General features: G+C 36.6%; 1 protein-coding gene across 1 annotated transcript; it reads right to left on the reverse strand.

Moving 5' to 3' along the window:
* Positions 1 to 3970: 3970 nt before the first annotated feature.
* On the reverse strand, positions 3971 to 23835 carry LOC149841265 (uncharacterized). The gene is made up of 5 exons (XM_090003726.1): positions 23545 to 23835; positions 23312 to 23457; positions 22906 to 23208; positions 19041 to 19151; positions 3971 to 4241 (listed from the first exon to the last, which is right to left on the reverse strand). The coding sequence occupies exons 1-5, from the start codon at positions 23744 to 23746 to the stop codon at positions 4110 to 4112; spliced, it is 894 nt and encodes a 297-aa protein (XP_089859852.1). The 5' UTR covers positions 23747 to 23835; the 3' UTR covers positions 3971 to 4109.

Raw genomic sequence — 23835 nt, forward strand, 5'->3', positions numbered from 1 at the left:
TGAACCAGATGGACATATGTCATACTAATACACAGTATATGGGCTTATTGAGGCCATATAGATGTGTCATCTTTGATAAGCATCTTTTCAATATTAAGCTTTAAAATTCTATTATGATATTATGATATGCAACATGATGATATAATGTGCAGCATAATGTGATGATAATGTGTTATAAGACACAAAAAGCATGCATGCACATGTGAACGCTCGTGAGTTAGCAAGTAAAGAAACCAATGTAGTGTCATAAAAATATGAATTTGACTTTGTCTCATGTTATTGAGCAACATGTGGGCCTATTGAGATTGTCTGCTACTGCAATATTTTGGTAAAAATTATATTGAATGCAAGTTTTGAATTTTGTTATAATACATATGATGAATGGCACATATTTGTACATATTGACATGTATTGGCACATGATGAGTTTGAATTGAGAAATTGCATGAAATGATATACATGTTTGAGCTGGATGTGTAGCTCATGTGACATGAGTGCATGCTATGGATATTATGGATTTAAAATTGTTCTATGTAGAAAGAATGTGTAAAAATTAAAGATGTAAAAATGATCACAAACAATATGCTAATAATTTTCTCCTTGGTTACTCTCTGAGGATGGTAGGTTACTTGGATGGTTGTCATGGGAGACAGTGTGCTACTAAACTACGTAGTGTTGTATTTCTCATGAACCCGATATTATGGCTTGTGTCCTCAGTCGCGATAGTATATGACATTTTTCATAATTGAGACTCAAGAATGGTGTGGTTGTGCTTTAGTTGTTAACGTTATTGGTATACCAAGAATTGGCTAGGGTGATGATACCCAATGATGCTAAGTAGTGGCTACCTAGGGTGACGATGCTCTTGACTGCCTAAGGTGATGATGCTCGATGTTGCTTTGAGAAACATGTGCACAGACCAAATTAATAAAATACAATTGAGTGTAAGAATAAAATATACCATGGGTTTGCCTTGAAATTTGGTTTTTGCCTGTGATAGTACTCACAAAGGGGTTAGGAGAAAACTTAGATTAATTGCAAGTAACATGTTTATGAATTCAAAAAGTGAGTGTCATAAAGAAAGATAAAATCTACCTCATGCATTATGCATTGGTTTATGCATATTGTATGATTGCAAACATATCTAAATTGGTCTATGTACCTTAATATTCTCTAAAGATGATGTTTATTTAATTTATGCCCTTAATAATTCAAATGCTTAATCATGGATGTGTACTTGTTATGCATCATGTTGCATGAATTTAATTAATATAGTTGTCTCTTTAATTACATGATGATTGTGATTTGTGTTGTATATGTTTTGAAAGGATGTATGATTACATGTATATTTGGTTCTGTGTCTATATGCATTGCTATTGTATTCCTACTGAGACTCAACGAGTCTAGCCCCTACATTATAAATATTAAGGTAATAAATGAATGAGATGGAGCGATGGTGGGTTGCTACGGATGGTGCCAAGAACAAATTATTTTAGATTCAGAAATTATTTTGAATATATAGACTTGTGAATTTGTTTTGAAAAATGTTTACAAACAATTCATTTAATTGATGAATGTTTTAAATTGGTTCATAAAATTGTATTGTTTCTTTTATATCTTGAATTCAGATTTATGAGTATAATTGATTCATTTGGACCTAAACCCAAGTCCTATACAGGGAGTGGTTTCAGTCCCATGCTGAGTTTGAAAACCTGTAAGCCCCTGAAATTCTAACTGAAATCAAAATGAGTGTTTTTGCTTTATTAAAAAATTTGAAAACCTCAACCTTTTACTCAATATCATCAATAGATTCGTTCTTGAAGAGCCATAGTTGAACTCTCCTTCCAATAGCTTGATTCCACCATATTTTTCATGCATCTTCAGACTGGGCGATGACATTCTCTGGCTTTTGAGTAGATTCTCCTTGCATCAACCCAACGCTCTCCTTGACCATGTCCGCATAGCTTCTGTTTAACCCTGTACCAGGAGCATGGTCATTCTGCACAGCAGCTCTAAGTTGGACAGTGATCTGCCCTTGCACCTTAGAGACCCACCCGTGAAAATGCCTGTGGTATTCGGGGTTAGTCGGTACGTGCTTCGGGCATGCTCCAGGTCTGAGACCAAGCTCCGAGAGACTTATCGTAGTTCAACGAATTTTCGGTTGACTTAGTTGGTGTTGAGCACTCTTATGTTGTGCACAGGCGCCATTAATGGTTCAAAAGACCTCTAAGGTGAGTCTACAATGATAGTGCATCTGGTTAGACAGTAATACCTCACGATGTGACCTATCCCTCACTAAACAAAACATGTAGATCACATCTATGGTGTTAGATGTGAGAAAAAAATCACACTAAACAAAACATGTAGATCTCGGCCCCCATTTGCTAGGTCGTTTTCACATACAAACTACTAGCAAATCTTAACCCTATATATATATATATATATATATATATATATATATATATATATATATATATATATATATATATATATGGAAGGCCCCTCCTATATCAAGTTTCTAGTTCCACCTTTGGCCGCATGGCCTCCAAACTGCATCAAATAGTCATCTGAAGCTTTAAATCCATTTAAGATGCAAGAACAATTTAATAAAACCCATAAGTCACACATGTTTTGGTCAACATTAAACAAGTTAAGAGCGACCTTAGTCTACAGCCTAAAGATACCCCGTTGTGTTTCAAGCATCTTTGTGCGTGTGTAGGATATTATACCCTAGCGCTTCTCAGCTATGCTTTTCAACGATTTTTTTTAACAGAATTTTTTTATGACTAAAGAAGTCCTAAAATATCCTAAAGAGGAGTGTAGTTTACCAATTACTAGCGACTGTGACCGCCATTAATGGTGATGACAAAAACCGAGGAGATTGAAAAGTTCCTTAAAAAGAAGTGTTGGTGACAATGGCCTAAAGATGAGTCTCGTTTACTTATTACACAAGCTATGATGGCCACCTTTGGTGATGACAATCATCTCTAATGTGACTACCGAAGAGAGTATAGGATATTGAAAAGTCTTTAAAAAAATAGTATAAGGTATGATTAGAATCTGGATGGGACCCAAAGGGTCCGATTAATATATGGAGCCAGGTATGGTTTGTGAAATTTCATACCAAACCTGGGCCCCTCCGACTAAGATCTTTAATTTTTTAATATAGAAAAGATAAATAATATATATTATTTTACCATGTATGGTCTCAGTCCAGTTCATGTAATTCTTATAGGATCTGAGTATGGTTTCTGTTATGGTGGGTTCAATTGAACCTGGGTCTGAATCCAGTACCATAATCCCAAATTAAGTCTGGGTCTGGTTCCACTTGAGTAAGAACTAAACCTGACCTGTTGACAACCCTATAAATAAGTGGTGATATGGGTGGTACTGATGATGGTAGTGATGATAGTGAATAGTGGTGGTGGTGAAGAAGTGGCGATGGTCATCACAATCCTAGTTGTAATCATGTCAATGGTGGTAAAGAAGTGGTGGTGGTGGTAATGGTTGTATGGAACCTAAAATTCGAGCCTGCGCTGCTTAGCTGCATTGACAAAACAGGGTCCGTTGGCAAATGAAAATAGAAGTAAAACCACAACCTTTACACATGGCAGTCAATGGCTGACTTGCCTTCTTAAGCAACACGTTGGTCACAAAATAATCTTTCTTTGGCTGTAACATATTTACTGTGAGCAATACCATGCTTTGATTACACACTTGACTGATACTTGACTGGGTTAGGTACTTCATCAAGACCAGCCAAATCCAAGTTAACCCTGAATCAAGATTAGTGCAAAATCGACTCATAAGATGTTTGACGAAGACTACCCAGATCCCAAGTTAACCCTCATTCAAGATTAGGTCCTTGAAAAATTCATATTCATAAAGGGTGACCTTTGTAAGATTCCCAAGAAAAAAAATCAAAAACTACATGAATGCTCAGACTGTACGTCTGTACCAAGTGCCTAGGCTTTGGGCTCAGGTGAATAATTCACTATATTTTAATGAAATTCAAACACTGCAATCGTTGATAAACATTGAATCTAATCCCGCATAAAAACTACTCTTGGTTCAAGTCTCTGTCAACATTACTGCTGTGTTTCAATTTCCTCAATCACCATCCTCCCCTGAACAGGGTATGTCTGTGGTATGTCCCTTTGCAACAGTCCCTGGGTTGCTCTCTGTTAATCTACCAGCTTTTGCAATAGCAAGGATAAGCTCAAGCTGCTTCTGCTGCTGCTCCTGATCAGTGCTCAGCAACAAGGCATGGCAGTCGGGCAACAAATTAGAGAATCATCAAACAGAAGAATCAGTCAGCATATAACTAGGCGTAAACCTACTTCATCTGTTTGATCAATACCAAAAAATTCCTAAATAATGCTGCTATTCACAGAGTGGAGGTTTATTTTGCTGCATAATGAAGTAAACAAAGAACTTGAACTTTTATTCTAGAAGGTTACACAACCACCAGTTCCAAATGCAACAGTTCTCTCTCTCTCTCTCTCTCAGAGAGAGAAAGACACACACACATGGTCCCTACAAATATTAACCATTGATATACCCACCTCTTCCTTAATAGTTGCAGGAGTGCAGTAGAGTATTCAGGCTCATATAGTGACATGCATACAATCACATCCAGGATCCAGGTTACAGGTTCTGCAATTTATCAAATATAAACAGTTACTTGGCTAGGGACTCATGATTCAGGTTCCCAAGTTATGGCTAAAAGGAGGAAACCTGTCCCTAGTAGGCAAACATCCATGATTTGCTAGAAAGAAAGTTCTCATTGGTTTTCAACACTATTCTGAATAACCTAGGGCCAAGAGGTCCGTAAAATGAAGAATACATCTTTCTTCCATCCTGTTGTTAAAAATGCATCTAGGTGAGCTAGGTGACCTAGGGCCAAGTGGTCCAAAAAAATCATTAGGTACTTGTAATGTAAAAAAATTTAGAATCATTGTTTCATGATTTTTTTTTTGCACAGCTTTTAAATTTGTTATAAATCCATTTTTTATTTTCATTTAAAAATAATGTATTTATTTTGGTTTTCTAGGCATGAAGACCTTTCCTAGAACTTTTGACTACACAGTTCTGAATCTACCAAAGCAGACGCATTAAATCATTTTGAGGTGGGAAAATTCGTATGTGGCTTATTGTGAATACAATCCAAACATGAAATATCCAATGTCTTGAAATTGGACAACTCGCTGATTCCTTTTACATACTCGCAAAATTTTCATCCAATACAAGATGAAGTTTCCTACAGATTGGTACTCAGACGTGCTTTAGGACCTTCCATTAGAGGCACTGACCTCCACTCATCCAATAAATAACCACCAGAGTTTGAAGACCACTGATATTAGGTAACCATGTGGATAAGGAGAATTCAGGACATGCTTTGGTGGATCATATTTGGAGATGGTGTTCACAGCATTATCTGGTAGCTACAGAAATGGTCCAAGTGTGAGTTTGAGAAGTTGAAAAACAAATAGAGTTAATCACAAGCATAGGGCAATTTAATTTCCTCATTGTTGATTGAGATGGTGCTTGAGGACCATCAATTAGGGCAATCCCAACAGTTTTTTAATGCCACCTCCTTCTTAACTGCCAAGTACTCCAGTCAGGCAATTGCCAGGACATTCAGAGTTCAGAGTCCAGACTCTTCATTTGAGTAGGTAAAGACGTGGAGATGCTTAAGAACTAAGAGGTAGTATTAGGGGTGTTTTCCAGAACAAAGAAAAATGCTCTAGACAATCAATTTAAAATTGATAACTCAGTATAATGTAACAAGCTGGTAGTGCATGTGTGATGTCGGAAACACTAATAGTAGCAGGTAAATATGCAGATAAAGAGGGTCAAATCAGATAGATAGTATGGTTAGAGGTACAATGTACCAAGGGTTCATATGTTCACATTTCACCTAGGGCTGCTCTTCAGCAGTTCAGCTTGTCCATCACAAGACAATAAGAGAAGAAAAAACAAAAGAGTAGAGGAGTGGGACAGATCATGAAGCTCAAGAACTTGACAATCTGAGAAAAATAGCTCTAATTGCAACCAGAAACCATGCGAAGGAATTCTGAGGTCACTATATTCACTGTCATAATGAACCGATAGTTTTACAAGAAAGTCAAAAATCATTACCTGAGGGAACCAGCAATGTCAAGGGCCACATCCACACTCAAGCATGACATTTGTCCAGTTCCACATGGCAGCCATGTTTTATGTTTCAGTAGCCAGATGTGCCTTTTGCCCAATGATTTTGTTCCAACAGATGTTTGTAGACTAAATAAATGCCTTAAATGGTCTAAATGCCTTAAATGGTCTAAAATAAGCTCATGAACTCATGAACCTTGGTCTGAGAAATTTAATAAATGTTGCACAAATGGTAACTGCCTTCTTCATAAAACATTTATATATGACCTCAAATTAGACATTAGCAAGTCTGAAGTGATTCTATAGTTATCAGAACTATAGAGCAGACAGAGAAGCTCAATTTCAAAGAAGTTTGCTTCAGAAGCAGGAAGCAACATGCTTCCCTAAAACTGGGAAGCTTCATTGAAGTGCACCTCCCATTCACAGTAAGCATAATCTTGATTGGTGGGGAGCACAACTCCCCATAGTTCGGCTTCATAAATCCATTCAGTGGAATCATTTTTTTCCATTAGTAGTAGTACTGTAAAATTGTCTATGAAGAGACAATACTCATACAAGCACAAATACTCTATAAAAGAAGTGCACGAAAGCACTCTCACAACACTTGAACAAAATATGCAAAAAACATATAAATAATAAACATGCAATAATGCATGTATTTCATAAATAAAAGCAAATGCTTGAGACTCTCAAGCTTGGAGAATTACAAGGGGGAACACCCCTATTTATACAAGAAATGAGAGGTGCAAGGGGGCTCCCCAAAGGAGTCGTTGGGGAGCTCCCAATGGTCACAATTGTGACCGTTGGGGGCTCCCCAACGACTCTATTGGGAAGACCCCCAAGGCACCTTTTTGTAATTACAAAAAGGAAAAATATAAAAAATAAAAGAAATTAAAAAATAAAGAAAAAGGTACAACATATTCCAAATGGAATATGTGCAAAATGTAAAAGGACAAAAATACCCTTTTTGGGTAAAAAGGGAAAAATGTAGAAATATATATAGAGATACGTATACATATAACATATGTATACGTATCTCTATGTATATAAGTATATATATTTATACTTACAATAAGGTTTTTTAGTATACATTTTAACACCCCCCTCAAACTTACGGTGTGATAACCGCAAGTTTGTCAAGAAGGAAATGAAATCTAGGCAAACAAAGTGCTTTTGTGAAGAAGTCTGCAAGTTGATACTCAGACGTCACGTATGGTAGATCAATGACCTTCTTCAAGTATTTTTCCCTGACATAATGGCAGTCCATCTCTATATGCTTTGTTCGCTCGTGAAATGTGTGGTTCTTGGCAACGTAGATTGCACTTTTATTGTCACAGCAAAGCTTTGTTGGTTCTTTGACAACTACTCCCATATCTTTCAAAAGACGTCTAATCCATACTATTTCCATGGTAGTAGATGTCATGGCTCTGTATTCGGCTTCAGTGGATGATAAGGAGACCTTCTGTTGCTTTTTACAACGCCATGAGATCAAAGATTCTCCTAAGAAAATACAAAAACCAGTGGTGGAGTGACGGTTACTAGGGTCACCTCCCCAATCTGAGTCAGTATAAGCAAACAATTTTAATTCAGAAGAAGAGGATAGGAATACTCCCTTATTTACCGTTCCCTTCAAATATCTGATGATGCGAAGCACAGCACTCATATGAACGGTTGTAGGAGCATGCTGAAACTGGCTGGCTATGTGGATAGCATGGGACAAATCGGGTCGAGTAATGCTGAGATACATTAAAGAACCTACCAACTGTCTGTAAGGAGTAGGATCGATTAGAGGAACACCGTCGTCAATCTTCATTTTTGCTCCCACGACTTCAGGGGTTTCGCATACTTTGTCATCAGAGATTCCTGATCTGTCAATAATCTCACAAGCAAGCTTAGACTAAGATAAAAAATAACCACGTTGCGAATAGGCAACCTCAATTCTAAGAAAATATGTCAGAAAACCCAAGTCTGACATCTCAAATTTTGAAGTCAAGATGGACTTAATACCCTTGACTCCTTGAACATCATCACCTGTAATTAACATGTCATCAACATATAGTAATAATATTACAATTCCTGCCTTAGATTTTCTAGTAAATAAAGCAGTGTCAGTATAACAGGAGGAGAAACCATTTTCCAGCATTACACTGGTAAATTTGTCATACCAGGCTTTGGGGGCCTGTTTCAAACCATAAAGGGCCTTTCGAAGACGAAGGACTTTATCTTTAGGGATCTCCATGCCTGGTGGAGCATCCATATACACTTCTTCATTAAGATCACCATTTAAAAAGGCATTTTTTACATCCATTTGAAAGATATTCCAATTTTTAATAGATGCAATATTGATAAGACATCTAACTGTAACCATTCGTGCTACAGGAGCAAACGTTTCTTCATAATCAATTCCATACTCTTGCCCATACCCTTTTGCAACTAAGCGAGCCTTATACCTTTCAAGGGATCCGTCGCTCTTAGTTTTAATCTTAAAAACCCATCGACAGCCTATAGTTTTCTTTCCTATGGGTAGAGTTTGGAAATCCCAAGTTTCAGCCTTTTTAAGAGCATTAAGTTCATTTTGCATAGCTTCTTGCCATTCTATACATTTTTTTGCTTCTTCAAAATTTCTTGGTTCAAAATAAGAGTGAATGGCACTAAGACAAGCCCTATATCGGGGTGAGAAGGAATCAAAGGAGACAAAACGAGTGGGAGGTCTCCTATTCCTCTCTGATCTTCAGTGATCGAGAACATGAACAAGTTCACTATATTGATCTATAGCACTTCTAAAGGTGTCTTGGTTTCTACGAGAGTATGTTATAGGATCACTTGAAATCCTGTCTTCTTGTTGGTTATGCTCTTCGACATTACTTTCAATGTTCTCATCATGGTTTAATGATACATCATCATCACTAGATATATCATCATTACTAGATAATAAGTAAAAAAGGAAGGAATAATCAAAATTTTCTTGTTGAGAAACATTTTTTTGAAATCCACTTTCATTTTCCAAAAAAGTTACATTTCTAGAGACATATAACTTATCTTCTCGAGGATTATAGCATCGAAATCCCTTTTGAGCTTCAGAATATCCAAGAAAAGCGCAGGGAATAGCCTTGGGAGATAGTTTGTCATTCTTATCTGTAAGTATGAAACACTTACACCCGAAGACTCGTAACCTATTATAATCCGGTTCGAGTTTATATAAAATCTCAAAAGGGGATATTTTCCCTAATATTCTAGAAGGCAAGCGATTTATCAGATAAACAGAAGCAAGAGCTGCTTCAGCCCAAAAATTTTTAGGGATGTTTTGGGAAATAAGAAGGGTTCTAGTGGTCTCAATGATATGCCTATGTTTTCTTTCGGCCAACCCATTCTGTTGTGGGGTTTTAGGACAAGATCTTTGGTGAATGATTCATTGATCTTCAAGATATATTTTAAATTGGTTGGAGAGATATTCTCCTCCAGAATCACTTCTAAAAATCTTTATGTTACTATTAAATTGATTCTTGATCATTGAATGGAAAGTTCTAAAGCACGAAAAGACTTCATGTTTGAATTTAAGAAAAAAGATCCATGAATATCTAGAGAAATCATCCACAAAAATAACATAATAAGAAAAGCCTCCTTTTGAGACTACAGGTGCGGGTCCCCAAACATCGGAATGAACAATTTCAAAGGGTTTTGATGAGAACATAGTTCTTTGCTCAAAAGGTAAACTTTGCATTTTTCCGAGAATACAGTCATTACAAGAAAAAGAACTTTTACATAGGTCCTTTGCAAAATGTAAATAAGATAACTTGGTGATATTAGGATGACCAAGTCTTTTGTGCCACACATTTATATCTTTGTTTCGGGCAACATTATAAAAAGATTTTGGAACTTGAAGAGATTCCATATAGTATAAATCGCCTTTTCTAAAGCCTTCCCCAATCAATTTCCCGGACAGGCGATCCTGTATTAAACATTTATCACATGAAAATTTAATATCACAACCATGGTCCGAGAGTTGAGAAACAGAGAGAAGATTTAAGTTAAGTTTAGGTATAAATTTAATTTTAGGAATAACAAAATCTTGAGTTTCAAAATTGCCTATTCCTTTAATTTTAAGAGAGGTTCCATCCGCAGTAGAAACAAAGGATGAAGAAACATTTTTTGAATAATCGGAAAGTGAAAACATGTTTGGGGACATATGAAAAGATGCACCTGAGTCCAAAAGCCAAGAGACTTTACCTGGAATGGAAGAAGTAGATACGGCGGCACCGGATGTAGCTCCCTTGAGAAGAGGTTGAAGGGCTTCCATTATTTGGTTCAACGAGAGTGCCCCACTTGATGATGCCTCTTCCTTTTGTGGTGCACCGGTGGTGGCCATAGCGAGAAGCTTCTTCCATTTGGGACATACGGGCTTGATATGCCCCGGTTCTTTACAAAAATGACATATAGTCTTGCTATAGTCCCTCTTTCCTCTTTGTCCACTATCTCCTCCTTGATTTTGGAATTTAAAATGAGGGGGACGATAGGTCTTTACATTATTTCCGGGTCTTGATACGGCATTAACCTCATTGTTTTCTTCATGATTACAAGGAACCATAAGAACACTTGGTCCTTGTTTGCATAAACTCATACGAGTCTCCTCACCACTTAATTTGGTGAGAACATCTTCAAGAGAGGGAGGAGAAAATGAGGATAGAAGTGATGACCTTATTTGCTCAAATTTCGGTCTCAACCCATTCAAAAAATTGAAGAAACGATCTTCTTCAAGTTGCTTGTGACGAAGTTCAATTGCCTCTCCACTCCATTTTGGTTCGAGCATAGAGAGCTCATCCCAAATAGAGGAAAGATCGGCAAAATATTCCCTAATCGACATTTCACCTTGAGTAAGGGAGAGGGCCTTCTTTTGAAGGTAATACTTATGGGATAGATCTCTTGATGTATACATTTTCTCGAGATAATGTCAAGCTTCCGATGCTCTTTTGAATTTGATAATGTTGGCATTAATCTTTGTTTCGACGGATGCGAAGAACCAAGAAAGAATCTTGAAGTTCTTCATTTCTCATTCGTCGTGTTTCTTGGAGTATTCCTCAAGAGCTTTGATTCTTTCCTCTCCCTCAAGAATCTTGATTTCGCTTCCGTCCATTACGGTTATCTTGGGTTCCGGTTCCGGAATCGTTCCTTGCACATAACCCCACAATCCTTTTCCTTTTATGTGGGCCTCCATATTCCCGACCCAAATATGATAGTTGGACCCATTCAACTTGAAGCCAAGGGCAAAGTGAGACTCTTTCTCACCCATTAAGGCGTAAAGAGAAGGAGAAAAAAGACGTACCAATACAATGTTTCAACTTCTACTTTGCACAAGATCCTTCTAAAATATTTGAGAAGCAAGATCCACCACTTCAATCTCTAAAGATCCGAAGGCACGGTTTTCGAGGCACTCGAACAAAAGAGGATCCCACGATCTTCAATCACCAACCGAGCTCTGATACCATGTAAAATTGTCTATGAAGAGACAATACTCATACAAGCACAAATACTCTATAAAGAAGTGCACGAAAGCACTCTCACAACACTTGAACAAAATATGCAAAAAGCATATAAATAATAAACATGCAATAATGCATGTATTTCATAAATAAAAGCAAATGCTTGAGACTCTCAAGCTTGGAGAATTACAAGAGGGAACACCCCTATTTATACAAGAAATGAGAGGTGCAAGGGGGCTCCCCAAAGGAGTCGTTGGGGAGCTCCCAACGGTCACAATTGTGACCGTTGGGGGCTCCCCAACGACTCTATTGGGGAGACCCCCAAGGCACCTTTTTGTAATTACAAAAAGGAAAAATATAAAAAATAAAAGAAATTAAAAAATAAAGAAAAAGGTACAACATATTCCAAATGGAATATGCACAAAATGTAAAAGGACAAAAATACCCTTTTCGGGTAAAAAGGGAAAAATGTATAAATATATATACTTATATATAGAGATACGTATACATATAACATATGTATACGTATCTCTATGTATATAAGTATATATATTTATACTTACAATAAGGTTTTTGAGTATACATTTTAACAAGTACCTCCTAATTTATGTGCCTGCTGTTGTTTATTGAATTCATATATACTTTTTTAGTTGATAGTACGTCTTAATAGAATGATTTATTAACATAATATGTACAGTTTCCACCGACTTACATGAATTGTCTTTTCTTTTAAATTAAAATCCATTCTTCTGGGCCCTGCAAGGTTGCCCAGTTGGTTAGGGTGAGTGTTGGGATGTCCAGTGGCCCCGGATGTCATGAGTTCAACTCTCCACAGGATCAAACCACGACAGGTATGGAGCAGTATTATGGGACCAGTACGCTCTCCTGGTATTTACCACTATAGATTGGGGCCAATTAAAGGGCTTGACCCTGGTGGATTCCTTGTCCTTAAAGAAAAAAAATCCATGATTCTGCAGATTCCCGAATCCAATGATATGTTAGCTTTAATTGTTTCTTACAACTCATTCCTGAATAGGTTCAAGCTTTTGCTCCCTTCCAGCAATTAGACATTAAGAGGCAGACAGTGATTGTTCTCAACACTTTAATAAAGAACACACTTGCTGACCCACATAAACTACTCTACTCTATTGGTGATCCATTAGCTGCCAATCATGCAAATCATTGGTTCGAAATATCAGCCCAACTTCCTAGCTCTACAAACAAGGAAGGTCATTCCTAACTCAAACAGAGCATTATAGCACATCCAAACCAAGAACTCATCATTTATCATTGCTACCATTATCATAAAAAATAAGATGCAGTCATAACATATCAATTGTGCCATCATCATTGGCATCATCATCGCATGCAGATATCAGCCTATCATCATCATCAGGTTATATCCATAACAAGATCAGCATCACATTATAGTAGCTCATACCATGATCAACACTATATGGCATTATCATATACTGACATTATATTGATGGCACCATGATCATCTCCAAAAAGATTGATTGTACACATAATATTCAACTGTTATCATGACAAAAAAAACTAAAAAGAAAAAGAAAAATTACCTCTACCACTATACAAGTTGACTGCTACAATTAATACTTCAATCTCCATTTCTGGGCATCCTATATCTCTCAAGGCATCTCACATGGATCCCCTACCGTCTTCACAAGGGGTAGTTAGATGTTTATTTTATAATACTGAAGTTTTATCTCTATTGCATCTATCTTCAATGTCCACAATTTCATTTCCTAACATGTTCAAAATTTTCCTGTAATACTATGTTATCTGGTCACTTCTAGCAGCCAGCCATTTCTGTGTAGTGACCTGGCAACACCAACACCAACATTGATGCTTTTAGACAACAGTTTTAGTTCACTGAGCGTTCAAGTCTTCATTGTAAATTTAGCTTTAGACTCTCATATTTGGTCGAAACATGCCTTTATGGTTAATTTTATTAATTTTACCTAGATTTATGAGCATATTGATGACTTCATTACCAAAACCTACATTATAGGGATATTCCAATTGACCTTTGTGTAGCATATTCTTAACAGGAACAGTGTCTCCCAACTTTTCTTGTGGCCTTCTTTGTATCCTAAAAGTGCAAGAAACTGAACCAAGTTTTTTCTTTCAAAAGTCTGTGAAAGGAATTCAAAGCTAACGTATTTTTCTATAAGTAATACTTTATGCTTCAAAAGTATTATTTGATATGTTGATACATATTTCTTCTGAATCCTACAGCATAATGATTAATGACAATAGAAGACTCATATTGCTAGCAAAATACATTTTATGAGTGGACAAAGTACATCAAAATCTATCATTATTTCAAAAGAAAGGTTATACCATCAATGATCAAAAACTTTTCTACTTACCTCATAACTGTTAAAAATGTAAATATATATATAGGATAGTAACTAGGTTAGTTTAATTAGGTTTATTTTTTGTTTTTTAGTTGGGATGAGACTAGTCAGCTCATAGAGTAGTTGGGAGTCCAATGGCTCTATTTAGAGCCGTTGGACCCCCAATGACTCTCCCTTTTTGAGCTCCAATTTTGTGTATAAATAGGGGGCAAAACCCCCACAATATGTATGCTTCTTGCATGACCAATAAAATATTATTTTTTATCTTTTTTGTTTGCCCCTTTAGTGGGTGTTTATATGTGAGCCCATCTTGTGGCTTGTGTATGTTCTCTTGGTGCTTTGGTGAAACTCTTTTGAGTGTCCATATTGTTGTTCTTGGTGAACATTTTTGGAGGATCATGTTTCCTTTCATGGTATCAGAGTTTGAAGAACAAGCTGATTTCCAGTGCATTGGAAAGCATGCCACTCAAGATTTTGAAGAGATAAAGACTCTTTTGTAAAATTCACTTAAGTGCTTGTGAAATTGTTGTGCCGTCTTGGTGGTAGAGTGTGCGTGTGCTCGTGCTCTTCATTGGAGGTGCTCTCTTGGTGGTAGAGTGCTCGTGTGTTTGTGCCTTTTATTGGAGGTGCTCTCTTTGTGGTGGAGTGCCCGTAATTCTTTCTTATCTCCTCTTTTTTTCTTCTCCCTCTCAATCTTCTATTCTCTTTCTTAGTCATTGTAAACATGGATAACAATGATAATGTCACCTTAAAACCCATCAAGCTCAATGACACAAACTTTGTAAGATGAGCTTTTATCATGAAGCACTTCATATGAGAAAAAAGGTTGTGGGTTTAGTGGATGGATCGGATTTGAAACCCAAACTAATTCTTACTAAGATAGAAGGAGAAAAAGAAGTACCTCTTACGGAGGCAAAAAAGACCAAGGTTATGGCCTCCTATGAGAAAAAATGGAAAGAGTGGAGAATAAGGCATGCCAAGATTATGTCTTGGCTCATTAGCAGTGTCGATATCAAGAAGTACTCGAGTCTTGCTAAATTTGAACATGTAAATAAAGCATGAAACTATCTTAAGAGAATATACTCTCTTAAAGATATTGCTCATGTTTGCAATTTGTAAGACAAAGTACACACTATGACTCAAGGAGGAAAAAATTTTAGAGAATATTTTAGTGAGTTGCCCGATCTTTGGAATAAATTAGCTCTTCTTGAGCCGCGATAGCATTGTCTCGAAGATATAGAAATCCGTCAAAGACAAATAGATGTGGAGCATTTCTATCAATTCATCAATGGTTTAAAGACAAAGTTTGAGTCTACTAAATCAGCTCTTCTTCATAGAGAGAAAGTCCTCTTTATTGAAGAACTAAGTATGGAGAAAATTTGACTAAAAAAGAAGACATCTAAAGATGATGATGACTCAGTCCTAGCCATGTCTAGGCCAAAAACTATGTTCATGCTTACAAACCAACACATTATGGAAGATCGAACAACGAGCAATATGGAAGACAAAGCAATGAGTTTGAGAAGAAGAAAATTATTTGTTACTATTATTGTAAACCAAGACATGTCATGACATATTGTCCTAAATTGAAGATACCCTATGAAAAGAAGGTAGACTCGGTTACACAAGAGACAAGTGAGTCCAAAGCTTCACAAGAATCAAACATCAGGGGGAGGTCCTTAAGTCAACTTATAGAAGCCCTTCAACCTTTACTCAAAAGAGCTCCATTAATCGGAGCCGCAGTTCCTTCAGTTGGTATCTCTGACCCAGTAAATCTCTTTGGCTTCTTGACTCAGGTGCCTCTTTTTATATAACATCAAATGGTGATATTTTATCTGAATGTTGTAACTCAAGCGGGTCAAATGTTTTTACTGTTAATACGACATCCTTTAAGATTAAAGGAATAAAAAAAATCAAAAATATTTCAAAAATGTTTTCTATTGCAAAAATTAGATATATTCCTAAGCTAAACCTAAATCTTTTGTTTATTTCTCAATTGTTTGATCATGGATGTAATATTTTATTCTCTTTTATTGATTGTTAGGTGTAGGATCGCCAGTCAGGGAAGCTGATTAAGGAAGGCCATAGAGAAGGAGGTTTATACTACATGAATTTTTTGGAAATACCCAAGAATACTTTTTGTTGTAATGTTCATAAACTGGATTTTGATTTATGACATAAAAGAATTGGCCATCCTAATATATTTTTGTAAATATTTAAAATTTGTAATATTGAAAAATTTTCAGTCAAATATGAAAAAAATTTGTAATATTAAAAATTTTACTTATGAAGATTACATTCTTGGCAAAATGAAAAGATTGTCATTTCAGGAAAGAACTTTTGTCTTTACACGACCGCTTGAGTTAGTACATTCAGATGTTTGGGGTCCAACACCTGTTATATCTAAGGGTGGGTTTGTATACTATGTCATATTTATTGATGATTTTACTAGACACACATGGATCTATTTTCTCAAACATAAATCTGAAGTTTTTTCATATTTTCAAATATTTCACAAATTGGTTAAAACTAAATTTCAACAGGATATCTCTATCTTTCACATTGATTAGGGGGAGAATTTTATCAAAAGATTTTAAAGATTACTTGAAATCAAATGGCATCACATACCAAAGATTATATCCCTACACTCCTCAGCAAAATGGCTTAGCCGAAAGAAAACATAGGCACATCATCGAAACCACAAGAACCTTACTTATCTCAAACCACGCACCTAAAGAATTTTGGGACAAAGCCACATTGATTGCAGTTTATCTTATTAACAAAATATCATTTGTCTTCCTAAAAAATATATCACCAGTTGAGAAACTTTTTAAACTCACTCCTGATTATTCAAGATTAAGAGTTTTTGGAGGCAAATGTTTTGTTTTTACTGATAAAAATGATAAACTTTCTCCCCGTGCTATTTCTTGTGTCGTTTTTTGATATGCAAATAATAAAAAAGGCTATAGATGCTTTGACTTTAAAAATAAGAATTTATATGTTTCAAGAAATGTATCTTTCTTAAAAAAAAATCTTTGAATATGAAAATCTTAAGGAACTCGCTGAGTATTCTTTTTTGTTGGATCTAATTCCAAAGTTTGATGATAGTATTGATGATCGTGATAAAGATCATGATATCAGTAATGATATGGTAAGTAAAGAAGAATGTCATGGTAATGAAATGATAAAAGAACAATCTCAAAATCAAGATTGTATCCAATATTTCAAGTGAGGTATTTCCGAACATCCTTGTGCACTAGAAAAGTATACTAATGATGAAAACTATGGAGAAATATAAACTAGAAGGTCATCTAGAGTATCTAAACCCACTGAAAAATTTGTCCTATGAGTATTTTTCACCTAAATATCAAGCTTACATTGCATTAACGCATTCCTATATATAACCCCAACTATGTTGAAGCAAATAAACATTTTGAGTGGGTAGAAGCTATGAGAGTAAAATTAGATGCTTTAGAAAAGGCGAATACTTGGACTATCCAAGATATTCCCATAGGAAAGAAACCCATAGGTTGTCATTCTTCTCCTTTACGTGGACAACATGATTATCGCAGAAAGTGATAAATAGAGAGTTGAACATATTAAAAGGATTCCTGAAACTCATTTTCAAATGACTGATTTGGGATATCTGAAAAAATTTCTTGGTATAGAAGTTGCTTATTCTTCTAGAGGATATTTGTTGATTCAATCTAAACTAGGTTAGTTAAGTTAGGCCTATTTTTTGTTTTTTAGTTGGGATGAGACTAGTCAACCCATAGAGTCGTTGGGAGTCCAACAATTCTCTCTTGTTTAGCTCCAATTTTGTGTATAAATAGGGGGCAAACCCCCCACAATATGTATGCTTCTTGCATGTGCATTGATCAATAAAATATTATTTTTTATCTTTTTTGTTTGCCCCTTTAGTGGGTGTTTGTGTGTGAGCCCATCTTGTGGCTTGTGCGTGTTCTCTTGGTGCTTTGGTGGAACTTTTTTGAGTGTCCACATTGTTGTTCTTGGTGAACATCTTCGGAGGATCTTGTTTCCCTTCAACCATATCTCGTTGATCTTACCACAAGAATGAGGTGCTGCTAGCACATGTACAAGTCAGACGCCTGTCTTCTATTTCCTTAATGGTAATGATCATTTTTATCAGTCTTGTATAGTTTTGTTAAGTGTATGTTGGTCAGTTGATGCCATTTGTAAAACTTTAACAGGATTAAGTGTACATCATAATTAATAGGGTGCCAATATATTCAAAATAGCTAAATTCTTACAAACCAAAAGTGCATGCAGCTTATCTGCTAAAATTGGTTCACAAGTTGATAAGTCAGTGTCCTTTATGCTTATCTCAGGAGGAATCAACTAGTCATATCTTCCTCTCGTGCATGTTTTCTTTTGCAATATGAGATCACCTTCTACATCTAGAAGTAAAGATGCAAACAGGTCAGGTTTCGGATCCCAAAATACATTGGAGAGTTGGGTCGGTTCGGATCCAGGACAGCTAAATTTTGCAAATTCCTCTTCTTGAATCCGACCCATTTGCAACCCTATCTAGAAGGATGGCGAAGTAAGTAGTTGCTCCCTTTTCCTTGTCAAGTTCACAATGGAATTCATATACAATCTAACCCCCTTGGAGAAATAAAGGTTGGAAGCTTGCTGTCCAAGTCTCCATTTGGAAGATTTGGCATTTTCAGAAGTCAGAACATAGTCATCGGTAGATCTAAGATAGGACTTTTGCACCAATGTTCTTCATGGTGAGAATTTTTGTTGGCAGTGGCATGGGATCTTGCTTTATCCTCTCCGGATGGAACACTTCATCAGCAAAGAATTTCCTAGCAATTTATATAAGACACCAGCATTCTTGGAAAAGATACTTAGGCCATACTCCAAAAGAAATACTGTTTAAGAAAGTATTTGTCAGTTGATCATAAAAAAAACATACTTGCAGCTACATACTATGTAGGCTAGGTTAATCAGTATAGCTAAAAGAGAGATTTGAAAATAAAATAAGTTCCAAAGGACATCAAACCAACCTGCATTGCTAATAGGACCTTTTGAACCTCACCCAGCTCCCTTTCAAGAATGTCTTCTTGGACTGTAAGTGCTCGTGTAACTTCAGAATTTTTTTGAGCCAATGCTGCCGTCTGCATATAGAAGCAAAATTCCAATAAATTAATATAGTTATTCACTTTTTGATAAATATAACTATTATTAGATGGACTAAATAAATCTTCATAAGACGATAATATCATGATATTTTCTGCATTTAAAACAACAATCATAACATCACATTTTTTAGTGATATTCCCAAAATATCACCAATATTTGTCTTATGAGCACCATATCATTTATTTGCTTTTGACAGGTTTCTTAGTATATCACTCATTTTCCTCAAACTCAAGCAAAATCTTAAACATCTCATGCAATAGAACTAATTCTAGAACTACTTATCCTGTCTTGATGGCAATGGATGGCTGTCCCCTACCAATGTTTTTAAAATTGATTGAGAAGGTGATTTTTTTCCCAAAATGATTCATAAAATCAGCCTGAATTGAATTGATTATGAACAGTGCATTTAAAAACAAATGTCTAAACAAAAATTGATTAAAATTTCAGAAAATTCAAAATATTTTAGAGATTCAAAAAATTCATTAAAAATATAAAAATAAAGAGGCTTAAAAGATTGAAACAACTTACACATTTGACACTTAAATGGTCAAAGTATTTAAGAACATTCAGCAACAGCTTTGATTCATAGTGGTTTATTGAAATGAGATGTGTAAATAAGCTGGTGAGTGGTGGGGTACCTACATACATATAAATAAGCCATGCTAAACATGCTTAAGGTTTAGATTTAACATTTGAGACTATATATATGGCATTCTATGCAGACCAAACGTTGCAAAATGCACACAAATAGTTCACTAAGCTTAGTTGTTGAAGAACTGGATGGTTAGGCACAGAAAGTTTACAAAATTTGAACTTTTGGATCGACCAGGAAATCCACCCATGAGAGAGAGAGAGAGAGTTGTCAACGGCTGCTCAGAGAATCTCCTAACCGCCAGCAAGTTAGAGGGTACCCCTCAAGCACTGCCAGCAGGCACTGGGAGAGAGAGAGAGAGGGTGGAGGTCGTGCGGCACATTCCGCTGTGGCAAATGGGTGGGAAAGAGGGAAGGGAAAAAGACTATTGCTGTGCAAGCAGAGGGAGAGTGCTCGGGTGGGTTTACCATTTAATTTTTGTTTTACATAGATTTAGGGGGAAGAAGAGAAAAAAAGGAATCCATTGAATCCTATATCAGCCTGATTTGGGAAATCGACAATTCGTCCAAAAATCAACCAATTTTTTATGGGGCCGGCATATGACCCTGGATCAATGTGTTTTAGTAGCATTTTGGTTTTAACAAGATTGTCCCCTACAGTGGACAAAAAATTTGTAAGGATGTGCCACTGAACCTATTCTGACTTAAATCATATCAGAATAATCTCATGATATGCATAACAATATCAAGACACTCATCAGGAATTCAAACAGGGTATGTACTATGAACCAGTGGCAGAGCCACATAGGGGCTAGGGTGGGCAAGTGCCCACCCTGACCCAACAATCCCAACTGAGGGGGTCCAGGCTAGGGTGAGCAGTGCCCACCCTGGGAGCCGACCCATGCGTAAAAAAAAAACGGACACCCACCCAGCCCACCCCACCCCACCCCCCCCCCCCCCCCCACCCCACCCCACCCCACCCCCGTCTTCCTCTTCCCCTGTGAACCATATCGCTGCTCAGTTGACAACCTAAAGTTTCCTAAAAACTACACAAAAAACAAGGTATCGTGATAAATCACATGTTCCAGAAAAAAACTACATTACTTTCCATTTTTTGTTTTCTTTTCTTGCCAAATCTGAGTATTCCAAAATCCAAATGATATTGATTGAAGAAATTCTCGATCTTTTAGGGGATCCAATTGGGAAACCGAACATGATCAAAATTTCTCAAATTCTTTTCAACCTTTTCTCACTCATTTAGATAGGAAGCAGATTTGTTCCATTTCCCTCTATTTTCCAATTTTTTTCCAGTCCTTTCTTTTTGTTTTTTTCCTCAAGCAATTTTTCTGGCACAAGTTTCTGGTTGACAACCAAAAATTACAATGTTGGTTTGCTGGATCATCAAGGCTATGTGGATCGGGCTTGGAGGAGATTGTCATCTTTCATCAGCAAGTTCTTCAACTAGCTCACTTTTTCTGTTTCATTCTTGTGATTCTTTTTTCTCTAAGTGTGGACAAATTCCTTATTGAGGCTTTGGCCCACTTGGAAGTGTGGTCTATCCATCCGTGGCTGGCTTCTACCTTCCATTGATGCATTTCCACCAATCACCATGCCTCTAGCCATTCCCATGGGCAACCCACTTGGATGCTCATCCCGTCCCTTTATCACTTCTACTGCCTATTTCTCTGCAAGATTGAAAGTATTTAACTATTTATGAATTCATACTTGTGGATAACACCATCCATGTAATGAAGATTTTTTTCCTTTTTTCTAAGTTAATGAACTCATACTTGAGATAGAGAACACTAGTATCTTGTGAAGTTAAAAAAAAATCCGTAGACACTTAAAACTCTTGTAGATTTGTCTGTCAATGAAAATTAATAGTTTTCATGAATGAATGCGTAATAGGGTTTTGATTTTAGGGTTTTTTTCATGGTTAGCATAATGTATGGTGTTTGTTAGGATTTAGGGTTTTTTTTTCATGGTTAGCATAATGTATGATGTTTGTTAGGATTTAGGGTTTTGATTTATTTATTTTTTTCAAATAACATGAATGTTTAAGTAGGGTTTTTGGCTTTTTGGGTTTTTTTTTCAATTAGCAACAGGCATGACTCCATGAATAATGAATGCTTGATTTTCTTAGAATATTAAAGGTTTTTTTAATTAAGATAAATCAATGGTTTTTTTAAGATTTAGGGTATTGATTTGGATTTTTTCAAAGGGCAAGAAAATTTAATTAAGTTTTTTAGGTATTTTTTGTGTTTTTTTTTCAATCAACATTAAGCATGATTCCTTGAATGTGCGCTTGATTTTGGTAAGAATTTAGGGGTTTTGTTTTTTTAATTAATATATATGAATGATGTTTGTTAAGATTTAGGGTTTTGATTTGTGTTTTTTTTAATGGTATAAATGTTTAGTTGTGGTTTTTGGTTTGTCTATATTTTTTTCAATTATCATTAGGCATGAATCCATGAATAATGAATTTTTGGTTTTGGTTAGAATAATAGGGGTTTCGTTTGTTTTTTATACCAATTAGTATAGTGTCCTTTTTTTGTGTTTGTGCCCACCCTAGTTTAGATTTCTAGCTCCGCCACTGCTCTGAACCTCTCAGTGAAAGATTCATGGCGTCCTTATAATATGTGAGACTGTTGTGAGAGATCAAGAGTTCAACAGTATGGGATGCAGCTAAATTCAGAGAAACAATTTAGTGTAAATGGCAACCATCACATATTGGCATGCAAACAGAGAAAAAAAAAGACATCAAGTGCATAGAACATAGAAGCTTATGAGAAACTCCACAGGAGAAACCATACAAGCAAAAACTGCAAGTGCAACGTCTGTTAAAATCAAAATCTCAGCAAGACAAGCTAACTAAGTTCAATACCAACACCAAAATGGTCAAACTGTTCCGGGGGGGGGGGAGTATCTCTCTCTCTAGATTTTTTTCTTTAAAATAAAAAGGATCAAGCACCATCCTAAATATTATCAACGGAATAATTCATCTGTATGTAATGATCCATCGCACTCGACACGCTAAATTTTGCATTAAGGAGTGCACTTGCACTAACCAAAGGTGCAACATTCAGAAAAGAAATGTAAATTAAAAAAGAATAAGAAGGGACCATTTCAATGACATGCCTCAGCAATGGGCTCGTTCAAAGCCTTCCTCGTTACTCTAAATCTGATTCCCAACTTCTCAAGCTGCCGTGACAAGACACGCATGATAGTCACCGAGCTGCGGACGTCTTCCTCCAACTTCTCAATTCTCTCAATCAGAGCAGAACCCTGATCGCTAGAACTTCTCCTGCTGACCCTATTCCACCGCCTAGTTCGAATCAAAGTCCCGACCCCTAATGCACCCACCAACAGAACCAACTGCCACGACACCAATCGATTTGCCAAACAACTCCAATTCGACATTGAAGAGCCCGAAATGGACGCCTAAATGAAGTTCAAATTTCAACACCAACTCAGAACTTCTCCAACAACGCCTCAGAAAAACAAGAAACGAAATGAAACAAAGAAAGAAAATTCTCGAACTTACAGTATGGGAATTTGCTATAGTTGAATATATTGCAAACCCGAGGGCAAAAATCGCAGAAGAGGCGATGCAGAAAACCTCGGCGATCTCCAGAAACGCATCGATTCCGTCTTTTCTGTCACCTCCCGCACTGCCATCAAGGCCATCACCTAAAAAGTTAACATAAAAAAGATGGGTGATCGAGAAAACTCGCAGAAACCTCGAGAATTGAGATTAGGAAGGGTGGTGGAGCTCACTTGTCTGGTAAACTCGCGTAGAACAGAGACATCTCCTCGAAACGAAGACCAATTTGAAATGGGGAGTCGATATATCGCACGTTAGGGCTCCAAAGAAGGGCTGATTCCGCACTCGCCGCCTAGTGGAGAAGGCAAACTGCCGGTAATCGCGTACGGAGTGGGAGTGCTGATGGGTAGTGACAAAACTGAGAGAAATAGACATCGTTACTCTCTCTCTCTCTCTCTCTCTCTCTCTCTCTCTCTCTCTCTCTCTCTCTCTCTCTGTTGGCCTGCCGAGAACTAAGCGAGAAT

Source organism: Nuphar pumila, chromosome 4 (assembly GCF_984573655.1).
Source record: "Nuphar pumila chromosome 4, dmNupPumi1.hap1.1, whole genome shotgun sequence".
Taxonomy (NCBI): domain Eukaryota; kingdom Viridiplantae; phylum Streptophyta; class Magnoliopsida; order Nymphaeales; family Nymphaeaceae; genus Nuphar; species Nuphar pumila.